Source organism: Equus asinus, chromosome 20, assembly GCF_041296235.1.
Source record: "Equus asinus isolate D_3611 breed Donkey chromosome 20, EquAss-T2T_v2, whole genome shotgun sequence".
In the NCBI taxonomy this organism is placed as follows: domain Eukaryota; kingdom Metazoa; phylum Chordata; class Mammalia; order Perissodactyla; family Equidae; genus Equus; species Equus asinus.
This window is the reverse complement of record NC_091809.1, coordinates 50574853-50587846: the sequence shown is the minus strand read 5'-3', so window position 1 is coordinate 50587846 and position 12994 is coordinate 50574853. Positions and strand designations below refer to the sequence as shown.

At 49.9% G+C, this 12994-nt stretch overlaps 1 protein-coding gene across 9 annotated transcripts in view; it reads left to right on the top strand.

The window, feature by feature from the left end:
• TTC12 (tetratricopeptide repeat domain 12) overlaps positions 1-11362 on the top strand; it is a 49434-nt gene extending 38072 nt beyond the window's left edge. For 4 of the 9 annotated variants that reach the window (XM_070490280.1, XM_070490279.1, XM_070490276.1 and 1 more), the window contains 10 exons: positions 1245-1337; positions 2341-2401; positions 3207-3344; positions 3839-3937; positions 4404-4472; positions 7058-7159; positions 8518-8617; positions 9792-10017; positions 10879-11031; positions 11168-11304. In XM_070490280.1, coding sequence (XP_070346381.1) covers positions 1245-1337; positions 2341-2401; positions 3207-3344; positions 3839-3937; positions 4404-4472; positions 7058-7159; positions 8518-8617; positions 9792-10017; positions 10879-11017 — 1027 coding nt within the window. In that variant the 3' untranslated portion in view covers positions 11018-11031; positions 11168-11304. Of the gene's footprint in view, positions 1-1244; positions 1338-2340; positions 2402-3206; positions 3345-3838; positions 3938-4403; positions 4473-7057; positions 7160-8267; positions 8335-8517; positions 8618-9791; positions 10018-10411; positions 10548-10878; positions 11032-11167 lie in introns of those variants that run through there. The other 5 variants (XM_070490278.1, XM_044752891.2, XR_011495689.1 and 2 more) reach the window with 4 other exon arrangements.
• Positions 11363-12994: the final 1632 nt, after the last annotated feature.

The following is a 12994-nucleotide window of genomic DNA, read 5'->3' as shown; positions in this document are numbered from 1 at the left end:
GTTTCATTGTTGTGGCCCCAGAACCTACCCCATTGCCTGACACATAGTCAGGACACAGTAAGTATCACTGATTGAATGAACAATAGGCTATACTTTCAAGTGACAACTGAAATGTTGTCCACTCTTTGAAGCCTTCCTTTTCTCCATATTTCTCCCCCACTTCCCATGAAGTAGACTCTGTGCCCACTTGTTTTTTTTTTGAGGAAGATTAGCCCTAATCTAACATCTGCTGCCAATCCTCCTCTTTTTGCTGAGGAAAACTGGCCCTGAGCTCATATCCATGCCCATCTTCCTCTACTTTGTACTTGGGATGCCTGCCACAGCATGGCTTGCCAAGTGGTACCATGTCCACACCCGGGATCTGAACCCACGAACCCCGGGCCACTGAAGCAAAACGTGCACACTTAACTGCTGCACCACCAGGCCGGCCCTGTGCCCACTTTCATATGTCTGTTTCTAACCTGTTGCCTACCACATACGTGCCACTGTCGGAGACCAGAAGCTCAGTACTGCATCCTAGTACTGAGCACAGCCATTACCATACTGTAGGTGCTAAGTGTGGGTTTGCTGGACAGACAGGTGACTCCTTCCACCACTCTGTGCCCATCAGTCATTAGGGCAGCCTGAGATTGCATTAGCTTTTTTTGTCAGCCACACCAGGCTGTTTACTCATACTGGGTTTGTAATTGACTAAAAACCCTTAAATCTTTGCATATGAGTCGGTTATAAACCAGCTCACCCAATTCTGTTACTTATACAGAATTTCCAGCTCTAAGTGAAGGGTTTCGAGTTTAGCCCTATTAAGTTTCATCTGATATATTCAGCAGCCTGTGAAAATCTTGTTGAATCTTTATTGCATCCCAACCTCATTAGGGGGCCCTCCACTTAGTCATCAGCAGATTAGTAAGCATGTCATTTAGATGTCATTTATGTGATAGAACTTGGCTGAGCCAGGGTCGTATGGCAGAGGCACCAGAGATTCCTTCCAAGTTGCTGTCTGATAACCAATGAACTTTGTTAAAACTGCTCAACCCGCTGGGAATTCACATTAAGTGGTAGATCCATACCCGTAGGAGAGTGTCCGTCTCTGTGGGGTAGACAAGCAGCTGGGCTCCCTAGGAGGAGATGGCAAGGCCACCCTTTCAGCTTGTTTCACCCAGACGCTGACTCCTTCCCGGTCTCCTTGTTGTGGATGCTGTTGGTTGGAGGACAGCCCACTCTGAGGTTGTTATGGATTTTTGCAGATTGTTGGAAGCCCTGCTGTCATTTCTTGACTTCTCAGATAAGAAGGCTGACTCGGCCATGAGACTGCTGACAGACTTGGCTCTGGAAGAAAGGTAATTTTGATTTCTGGAAATTCCACCTGTGTTGAACGGTCTGATCTTTAAAAATGTGCAGTATACAGAGAGGGTAGGCCAACTGAGCATCATGAGATGCACTGAGCAGGAGGGCTGCGCCTTCCAGGGGGCTGTGGGCATCCACTCCTGTTCCAGACCCTTGGGTACAGGGGGACCCAGTCCTCACTGGGTTTGGAAGCAATAACGTAGTTAAAACAGTATCTCTTGCAGTAGGCAAGCCTACTATGTACTGGAGAACCTTCCTCCCCTTAATCAGTGTGTAACAGGAACTACCTAGCAAAAGTGTATTGAGTGAATGTGACTGAGAGAGAATGTGCTGTAAAATGTAGCCTCCTCTTGGGCTGCCAGTGGCATTATGGGTAACTACCCCTCCCCACATTTTCTTCTTAGCTACTGGCAAGGACAGTAAAGGTGTTAGATTTTCATAATTCTTAAAGTTTTTTTTTTAAGTGCATCTTGGTTTTTTTTTTAATTTCCTCACAAACTCTAGGGCATCTTGCTTAGAAATGGTCAGATAATGAGAGAGCTGCTTGTGCTCATAGAGAGGCCATCAACATGAGATGGGAATGTGTAATAGCTGCTCTGGCATGTGGGGATGTGTGTGCATCTGGGCCCTCCTCACGGCTGTGACAATAAATGCACTGTATTTCCTGTTTGCATAGCACACAGCATACAGACTCAGAGCATGGGTGGGATAAGGCAGTTTGGCAGAAGCATAAGGATTCTAGCAATTTTTGCATAAGAAAGCTGCCATCTGAGATCTGTGGTTTAACATGAAAGGCAATTTTCCAGAGTTAGGAAAATTAAAGCCACATTACATCCCCAGGGACACTTTCTTTTGGTTCGCAACGAGTCATCCATGCATGCTGCAAACCCCATGGGCCCAGAGTTTGCAACTGTCAGTTCCATTACCCAGGACACTGTGTTTATGTTATCGTTTGTGCCATGTGGAAATAAGTCATGGCTGATGCTTCCTCAACAGATTCCAAGTCTGGTTCGAGGCCAACCTTCCAGGTGTTCTCCTGGCACTCACAGGCGTTCTGGTGAGCAGGCCCTCATTTCTATCACCTGTCACAGACGCTCTCGGGAGGATGACGGAGCCGTTTAAACACGATTAACACTCCAGACCTCCTATTGTCTCTCAGATTGATTAATCATTTATTCACAGCTGGAATTTACACAATTCTTATTAAAACAACCACAGTCGGGACAGGTGGAGATGGCATGTGGACGGGACTTGTTGCAGGAGAGAAAAGGCTGGATGTGGACTGCATCTTAGGTGGAGGCGGAGAGAGTCTGTCAGTCTCCATCAGTCCCCTTCTGACCCTAAGTCCCATCCTAAGTACCACGTGCAGCCCTGTCCCCTGAATGGCAGTTAGCCCCATCAGGAGGGCAGGTGTGATGATTTGAGCTGATGAGGCAGAAAATAGCAAGGCGGTGGGGGGAGTTCTCCTGGGAGAGCATACCGTGGCTAGACCCTGCCTTCAGTGAGCCATAGAAGTTTCAGGGGACCTGAGAGAGCATATCCACACCCCAAAATTTCACAGATGTGGAAATGGAAGCTCTGAGAAGAGGCAGGACTTCCCGAGTTCTCCCAGCTGTTGGTGGAGTCACTGGGGTTAAGCCCTAGGCCTCCCTATTCCAGGCCAAGGGGCTTTGGGGTCTACCCCTCTATGTGCCTCCAGCCTGTTGCCTCTGTGACCCCACTGATGCCCCCAAGTGACATTATGCTCTCTGGTTCCCAGGCATTTTGGTGAGTGAGGGATGCCCCTAAGGATTACTCTGGCATCATTTGCCTGCACTCTGCAGATTCACTTTCTCTTGATTCGCTTTCTCTCTTGATTTTAGAAGCGAGATCCCAAGGTAACCAACACCTCAGCTCTCTGCCAGTGTATTGCCCTCATGGGAAACCTCAGTGCTGAGGCTGCCATACGGAGACAGATGTCTGCCTCTGAAGAATTTGGGGATGCCTGCTTGGGCCTCATGGTATTTTAGCTTTTCTATTCAAAGTTGGTCTTTTATCTGCTTTGGGGGCATTGGCTTCTTCTTAATTATCTGGCTTTTCCAAAAATTCTGTTTGAGGATGCTGGAGCCAGTGGCCTACCCCTTCTGTAACCATAGATTTTATGGGCTTCTGGCCTTAAGGAGCCTTCCAGATCAAGTCTCCTCCACCCTGGAGTGATTTGAAGGGTTTTCTGGTGGAGTTGGCTTGACCACCCATTTTAGCAGCTCACTCTTCAGTTTAGACACAGGACCAGGCTGAGCCAGTCCTGTGGCAGAGTCACCAGAGATTCCTTGCAAGTCTCCTGTGTTAATGCTAACTCATAGAATTGGTCTCTGATCTTCCAACATTACTTAGGTTAATGACATTGGCAATTTAGGGAGTGTGAGTAATGCTGAGACCATTGCCAAGTGGAAGAGATGACTGTGAAAGGCTGCAAGGAAGAAAGGCCATTGATTAGCATGTTTTGTCTCCATAGGCCAGGTGTGAGGAGGATGTGGACCTGTTCAGAGAGGTCATGTATACACTCCTAGGACTCATGATGAACTTGTGTCTTCAATCCCCCTTTGTCTCTGAGGTATGGCATCCTTTTCTCCCTACCTGGAACCCTGGGACAACCCAAACACATTCTGTTGCATAGAACTGTTCTCATTTTCACAAACAGAAGAGAAGCACAGGGACTCGAACCCTGGCAGGCGGAATGGGCAGAGCTGGATGGATGCTCTGTCGCTTTGCTCCGCTGAGAGAGGGACGAGTCACTCAGTCGGGCCTTCATCCAGAAAACTGACTGAGTGTCCAGGAGGAGCTGAGCATGGTGCTAGGTTCTGCATTTACAAAGTCAGATAAAAGTGGCCCCTGCTTTGAAAGTATTGCCACGTAGTCAGGGGAGACGGACATGGGAAGAAATGAGAGCAGTGGGAGAAGGTGTTGTGAGTGAAGTTGCGAGGTGCTGTGGTCATTTCTATTTGAGTGCTCAGAAGGAGCTCCATAGAGCTTCAGATTACCAGAACCTTCACATCTCTTCCCTTTCCCCACCGCTGTAGGTTTGGGCCATGGAGGTGAGCAGGAGGTGCATGGCTCTGCTGAACAGCCAGGATGGAGGAATCCTGACAGTAAGCTTCTCCCAGGGAAATCCAGAAACAGTGTCCTTCGTTGTTGTCCTTTTGTTTTGTTTTACTATGAATACTTCTTACCCTTTCGAAGTCACCACAGCTCTGAGAATCTGCTGCCTTTCTGAGGTAGGGGGCAGACATACTCCTCAAAAGGCGCCCATAAGCACGTAAATACCAAATGTGCCTACAGTTTCAGGGGATTTGGGGGCCCCACCCAGTGCTCATCTGTAGACCCCCTAGAGTCCAGGAACCCGAGTTAAGAATCCCTCTTCTGTATGGTCCGGAACTTAACAGCTTATAGAGTGTAAGCTGTCTGATTCATCCTATTTCAGGCCAGGTGGTTTTCTTTAGAATCCCTTTTCCATAATCAACAAAGCCAGGCCCCTCTTTTGAAGCCAGCGATCCTGGAGGCAGTTTGTGCATCGTGGTTCTAGCCCCCTTGGAGAGAGATGCTAGAATGGCTTTCTGACTTCTGTTTCTGACATTTGGATAAGAAAACTGAGAAAGGCCTGTGTTTAGCACAGTGCATCAGGAGACGAGGCTATTTGCCATCATCCTAAGATGTGTTTTTCTCTCACATTAGGAATCATCCCAACTTTTCCACCTATCGGGTCAGGGCCCTAAAGCCTGGAGGAACAGTTGGGGTCCCATCCAGGACAGGTCGGGAAACCAGCCCTTCGAGGATCGTAGACTGGGGACTGGTTCCAGGGTTGCAATAAAAGTCCCGAGCAGATCTACCGCACCCTGTTTGGGGCTAGCATGCCCACAACTTCCCTGAAGTCAATTCGGACATTAAAGCGCAAAGTTTTTAACCTGGGCTCCAGGAATGTGTGGTCAGTTTTAGGTTCCCTGGAACCCCCTGCAACTGTGTAGAAAACCACTCTTCCTGTGCAGTTGGGGGCTTTTCTGGGTGGTTTAAGCCTCAGGCGAGGCCTGCACTAGTTGTACGCTAACCCTTCAAGGACTCTCTTGCCAGACTTTCCCAGGACCGTGCTTGTGCCACGGTTGCTGCTGAGCAGGGCAGCAGCTTCAGGAGGGGAATCCAGTCCTTCAGTAAGGCTCTCTCTCCACTGTCTTGGGCCTAAAAAGAGATCTGTAGTGTCAGCTGTAGTAACATTCTAGCTGTAGGAAGCAGATTAGGGAAACAAGACTGATAACATGATTATACACACATTTTTCCCTTCTCTCTCTGGAGGCCTCATTAAAATGAAACTAGGGGCCGGCCCTATGGCCTAGTGGTTCAGTTCATGTGCTCCGCTTCAGCAGCCTGGGGTTCGCCAGTTCGGATCCTGGATACAGACCTACACACCACTCATCAAGTCATGCTGTGGCGGCGTCCCATATAGAAGAACTACAATGACCTATAACTATGCACTTGGGCTTTAGGGAGAAAAAAAAAGAGGAAGATTGGCAACAGATGTTAGCTCAGGATCACTCTTCCTCATCAAAAAAAGTATCCATAAAAAAAATGAAAAAGGCATTGGGGGAAAAACAGTAGAAACCCACACTGAAAAAGGGAACAGACAAGAGGTCACCAATGGTAAGTCGTTTTAACCAGTTTCTGGAAGATGGAGAACAGCGGCAGGAGTGACGGTTAACGAGGTGGGGCCGAAGAAACCTTAGTGTAGAGTACAGACAGAGGGACACAGCTGGGAAGGTAGCCGGTTCGTCTTGCAGTAATCTGGAGAAGACTGAGACGTCAATCACCAGGTACAACAGAGGGCACAAGCGAGAGATGGGGAATTGCATTTGGCAGCCAGGCATCTATACCTTAGGCCTAAAATCTGAGCACTTTTTCTCTAAAAGAATTGAAAGACCAGAGAAAAGATTTTTGCTTTCTCGTATTTGGAAGTGCCACCTCTCCACCTGTCAGTCAACAAACTGCCCATAAACACAGCATATGCTGAAACACATTTTTATTGCTTTTCTCATAAATGTGACCATGCAGCTAAGGGTCACCAGACATTTCAGGAAAGGTGTACAAATAGGTAAAAACCAAGATAAGCAGAAAAGTTGACCTGAAAGAAATAGAGACGATTTGGGAAACAGAAGAAAAATATTAACAACTATCATTTATAGCCTCAGAAAAATTCAAGATAGTATTATAGCCATAAAACAGTAACAGCTTGCTGTTTTAAAAAAAAGCAGCACTGGAAAATAAAGTAAATGAAGTCTCCCAGAAAGTAGAACAAAAAGACAAAAGAAAAGCAAAACGACGCAGAAAGTCAGTGCAGGTCTACCATGGAATAAGGCCCCTGCTGATGTGCGCGCACGGCCGAGCTCCTGGGCAGGACTTTCTTCCCAGAGTGGAACTGGTTGGTCCTGTGTGAGGCTGGGACCAGCTGGGCCTCTGTGTGCCGAGGGACAAGGCTTCAGCCCTTTGAATTGCCCACACAGCAGCTTTATGGAAACGAACAGCCTGCTCTCTATTCCTCGGCCATTACGTATCTTTAAAATCACAGTGTATGTTTTGTTCCCAATACTCATGATTGGTTTTGCCTCTCCAAACTGCGTGTTAACTTTGAAAGGTTGTCAACATTTCTGAGAAGAAGGTTTAATCCACCTTTACTGTCTGCTTCCCCCAGAGAGCTGCTGGCGTTCTCAGCCGCACCCTTTCTTCCTCTCTGAAAATCATTGAGGAGGCCCTAAGAGCAGGAGTGGTGAAGAAAATGATGAAATTCCTGAAGGTAAAATCGCTTCCTTGGTTACAACCTCTTGAGTTTCCAGGAGTGTCGTGTTTTATTTGGGGAGCAGAATTCAGGAGGGTTTTGTTCAGTTAAGGTGCTGCTGCTTCATCTCTGCTGGGTTTTAAACTTCTTAAATGGGACTTCTCTCCTGCCTGTCCACCCAGGCTGTGCTCTGAACATCGACGAAAGATTGTTGAATGAATAAGTGAGTTGTTCATTAGGTACATCCACAAAAATGGCTTACTGCTCAAGCTGAACTTAAAAATGCACGGGCTTTGTCCCTGAAAAAGGTGGTCTGAGTGGCTTTCAACAGGGTTTCTCAGGCCCCTCATTTTGCTCAGGTTTTCCTGCTCACGATGCTCTGTCCAGTTATCTGGAGAATATTGGCTGTAACTCCATTTGTGAGATACGTAGGGTGCAGAGAGTCACCATGTGACAAAAGGATGTTTGGGTTTTCCCTGTGATCCAAGCGCAGTGAATCTGAGCAAGTCAGTACAATAGTTAACTAGATTCTCCTGAAAGGAGGAGGTGACTTATTAGGCTGCCATCTCTGGCTTCTGCCTGCGATGTATGTTCCCAGTAAGGTTCACTCACCTACATTAGTGTGGCGACCCCAAGGGAGACATAGTCATAAAACCCCAGGCTGAGTGGGGCCAGGAAGCGTGCTGTATCGGGGGGCTGCTGCTGGGGCAGGGGCAATATTGAGGGGCAGGACGCTGGGTCTGTGTTTAGGCCGCACTTGGATGATGACCATCATTCACTCTGCACAATTCTCGCAAACCGGCCAGAGGCTGCTGATTGCATGCACACACATGTGCATTACACATTCGAACACATGTGTGTTCTGCATGCATACCTACACATGTGTGTTTTAAAGACCCCGCAATGGGTGATCTTAAGGGTTATGATTTGACAGCTTTCACCTCTTAAAATGATGTAGGTTCATGATGGTTTCTGTGCAGGCCTGTTAGCCTGACAGCCTCAGCAAGTCAGCCCTCATTCTCAAATGGTGAAATGACATGGGAGGGCCTTCCCTCCCTTTTCGGTAGACCTGCCAGTCGACAGCATCCTTCTCTTCTCAGCCGTTTACTCATGAAGCCTTCCACAGGTAATGACTCAGGTGTACCTGACAGGCCTCCGTTCACATGGGAGCTGCAGGCTGTGTCAGAGAGGAGGTGAGTGACCCTCTGCCCCAGCAAGGACCAGGCCTGCTCACCAGGAAGCATGCGCCATCCTCAGTGGAACTCTCTTTTAGAAGTTTAGGAAGCCACTAGCACAATCGCAGCTGTTCACTGTGATTTCTGGCCAAGAACAATCATAGGATTGATTTTATTTTCTCATTTTTTCCTGAAATCTAGGCGGGAGGCCAGACTGCATCACGTTATGCCGTCAAGACACTAGCTGTCTGCACTAACAGTAACCATGAAGCACGAGAAGAAGTGATCAGGCTGGATAAAAGTGAGTGGTCGTTTCATTACATGGAGCCCACACCCCAGAGGTTAATCCATCCTTGAAGCTGCAAAGGGAACTGCAGATGAGGAGTGAGTCAAGGCTGCTGCCCTCGCCCCAGACTTCAGCAGTGTTCATGGAGCAAGATGTCATTTCCCCTCCGGCTCTGAAAGCGTGTAATTAGCCTTCAGCTGCTCACAGGTAGCATGCTCGCACTGGAGACTCAGCTGCGAAACAGCTCAGAGAGAACAGGGCCGAAGGCGGGAGCTCCCTCCTCTCACCAAGAACACTGAAATGGTTTCTAAAGCCTTCTGCTTAGACTGACTCAACACGGGTTCTCTTCCTTCTTGGGGCAGCGTGGGAGCCTTCAGCCTTCACTGAACAAGGGAAATATCTGAGTCTGAGCCTATCTTTGCTCTAGTGACTGAGTTGGCCGCAGTCATTCGCAGCAGGGGTTCCCCGAGGCAGCCTGCTAACGTTCTCCCAACACCTCCTCGGGACGACAAAGGAAGTGAACTGAGGGGTCCCCCCATAGAAGGAGGAGCCTTTCTTCCGGACCCTGTTCATTGCCCTGCAGCTATAGAGAGCAGGCCCCTGGCCGCCGCCTCTGGGGCTGTCTGGTGGAGTATAGAGGTTAATAATGGGGACTTTAGGGGCTGGCGCAGTGGTTAAGTGCACACGTTCTTCTTTGGCGGCTCGGGGTTCACAGGTTCGGATCCCGGGTGTGGACATGGCACCACTTGGCAAGCCATGCTGTGGTAGGCATCCCACATATAAAGTAGAGGAAGATGGGCATGGATGTTAGCTCAGGGCCAGTCTTCCTCAGCAAAAAAACAGAGGAGGATTGGCAGCAGATGTTAGCTCAGGGCCAGTCTTCCTAAAAAAAAAAAGAATGGGGACTTTAGAAAGGACAGACCTATCAGATGCATAGCTGTCATTCTCGCAATAATTGTGCCATGCCAGGCACTGCTCTGGGCTCCTGAGATACATCAGAGATGCAGCAAGGGGCCAAGCAGCTTCATAGTGCTAAATAAAGGTTTTCTGAATGAGTGAGTGATACATCTTCCTCAGAGCTTCTGGAGAAGCTCAGAGTCCACTGACACCTCCTGTGCCCTCCTATCCCATTGCCAGCCTTCTGTTGGGGATCCTGAGGGAAGATGCTGGTTCTCTTCCATCCCTGTAGAGTTTGGTGTTCTGATGAAGCTGCTCAGCTCAGAGGATGAGATTCTGGTGGGCAACGCGGCCCTCTGCTTGGGGAACTGCATGGAGGTGCCGCACGTTGCGTCCTCCTTGCTGAAGACAGACATCGTGCAGGTCCTGCTGAAGCATGCAGGCGGAGATGCGCAGAAGACGGCCGTGCAGCTGAATGCAGGGATCGCTCTGGGGAAGCTGTGCACAGCTGAGCCAAGGTACCTGGGGTGGCTTGTGCCGCTCACATCCAGAGAGGAGTGGGGTGAGCCAAGCCAAGGCACTGGGCTGGGGCTGGGACTCCGCCCCACGGAGCTCCATGGGGAAACCAGGAGCCCTGGTGCCTTGGGTGCGAGCAGGTGTTGGGCCCGGGAGCTGCTGCTCTGGAGGAAGCCTTCCCTGAGGAAACTGGGAGCTCTCAAGCCCCAGCCAGGGAGAACAAAGGCATTCATCTGGCACGGATTTGTTCCATGCACTCTGCTGCCATTGTCTTCTGTCCATTCCACTCCCTCATTCTCTTCTGTCCTTCTCTCCTCCTCTTTCTGCTCATCCTTCTTCTCCCTCACGCCATTGCCCCTTCTCTCTCCCTCCTTTCTCTCTCCTCTACTTTTCCAGAAACGGGTAGACCTCCCACTTCATTTTTTCGCCTGGGCTTAAGCATATGGGAGAGTCATCAGTGAGGCTAATATTCTTGTCCTGGACGAAAGCTGAAGCAAGATGCAGAATGGCGTGTCTAAGACCCCCTGACAAGCCAGGGCAAGAGCTTCGCTTTAACTGTGTACGTTGCTTCTGTTTTAGCTCAAACTTCTGTTCTGGCCCCATTCTGGTGCATTTAAACACCTAGTCATCCGTGTTCCTGGAGGCTGCCCACCCGTGGCAGAGGCTGGAGCTCTGGTATATAAGAGGGGTGCCTGCCGTGGACAGGGAGGAGCTCTGGCCTGCCTGGTTCCCTCTCTTACTGCTGCACCCCTCTGATTCCTCCTCTGTAGAAGGAGAGGCTTGGCCTGGATGACAGCTCCAGCCCTTTCAAGTTCTGTCTGATGGTTCAAATGGAAGGAATAAATAAAATCTTTCTTCCACAGAAAGCAAGGCACGTTAGCTAGGATATGCTCAAAGTGGCAACCTGCTGGAGAGTTCCCGAGAGCCAGGTCCCATCGGATCAGCCTGTCACATCTGTCTCTCACAGTGAGAGGGTTCGCAGTGTTTTGTGGGCCTCCCTGAGGGCTTCAGCCCCGGTGATTTTTAGGGTTCCCAGTGCCACAGCCGCTGCCCCTCTCCCAGCCAGCTCCTGCCTGAGGGGGGCTGGCTCTGGGCGCCAGAAGTCGGCCCCATGGCATTGATGTCCTGGAGTTTGTGTTCTGATTATGACAGGTTTGCTGCCCAACTGAGAGAGCTTCACGGAATAGAAATTCTCAGCTCTACAATGAAGCACATCAGCGGTTCTTAAGAGACGTGGTATCTGTGCATATTTTTGCAAACACACAGCTGTGGGTTATGGGCTGTTCCTGTGCTAATAAAGACTTTTTAAATATCCACTCCAGAAGCGAATATTGATTTTCAGCAGGCTGGCCTGTTGGTTTTTGTTGGCAACAAGAGAGTGGGCATCAGCCTGGCTACTGTGGTAGGAGCTGCCCAGGGCTGCTCAGCATCCATCATGCCCTCTTTTTAATGTCCCTTTCTGCTCTGCAGAGGTGGATGCCAGCAAATGAAAAGCCATGTTTCCCAGAGTGCCTGTAAGCGACGGGTCTAGATGGGCACTAGATGCTCCAGCCTAATGCCCTTTCTGCCCCTTTTGCTGTTCTCTGCTGGTGACATGCTGGAAGCGTCAGGTTTTCCAGCAGCAGCATTTCAGCATCTGTTTCCTAGCTTTGGAGTGCCAGGAGACAGCTGTGGGGGCATCAGCGGTGCAGGCAGCTTCCTGAGACCTGGCCCACCGCTGTGGCACGTGCTGTTGATTTCAGTGGGTCCAGTGTGGGGGGCGACTGCCCTGGCAGGGAGGTCTGTACAGTCCGGGGAATCGTTCTGGAAGCACCACCTGGTGCCCTCCTCCAGCCCATCGAATGATCTGTGAGCACCCCGTTCCATGGGTTAGATTGTGTTCTGTTTAAAGGGCCAAAGCAGGGAGATCCATTTCTGCACTGAACTCTCACGTACAGACCTATTTACTTCCCTAACCCACCTTGCACTCTCAGCCCATCCCCAAAAGGCACTTCTCCCTCACAGCTGCTCCACGTCCACTCTGAAACTGGTAGGGCCACCGCTGGAACCCAAGGCCTGAAGCAAAAAGTCCAGTAAGTGACACTCCTCTTCCACTTCTCAGTATAATCACTTCACCATTTTAGGAGGCAGGACCTGCATGTTATAGTGAATGCCAAGAGGCCCAGACCAAAGTTCCAAAGAATTATGATCCTACCCTGCTCCCCCACTTACTAAATGTGGCTTGGGGAAAGGTCATCTAGTTTCTCTGAGCCTCAGTTTCCTCTCTGTAAAACGGGAGCAACAACCCCTACTTCCAGGGTTCTTGGGTTTGGATATAACATATGTGAACTGCCTGGCTTAGGTGATTGGAAAATAGAAGGCATTCACTTAATGGTGACCCAAAATGACCATGAACTCAGTCCCTGCCCTCTCCCACCCTCGCCAATCTGCTCATCCTCCCAGGTTCTCACTGCATCACAGCAAAGGCAAGCAATTATTCGGCTGTTGTTTGCCTTTCCCTGTCTCCTGCGCCTGCCTGGCGGCAGACACGAGGATTTGAGGATTTCCCAAGACCCAGCTGTTGGCCTGCCTCCTCATACTACTTCCTAGAGGTAAGAGGCCTGGGCGAGGTGGGGTTCTGAGCACACCCAGGGCTCACCAGCTGGGTGACAGTGCTTCTCACCCAGACCTGTGTGACTGGGGCCTGTCAGGGCCTGCGGCCAGGCTGCACTTATATCAGCAGAACCCAGTGTGCGGTGGGCTGGGAGCCCCGACACAGGAAGGGCCATAGGTGCTGGGAGCAATGCCCCAAAGTCCCCTCCCCAACAGATGCTCACTGTCCCTTGCTGCTTGTTCTCAGTTCAGAATCAGGAAAGCCTGTTGGTTCCAAAGACTGCCTCTCCACCTACACATTCATCAGGGTGTCATTAGTTCTTTTCTCCTCAAGCCGCAGGGGCTGCAGGCCCCACCCTTCCTGAGTGCCCTGGAAAGGAGGCATGG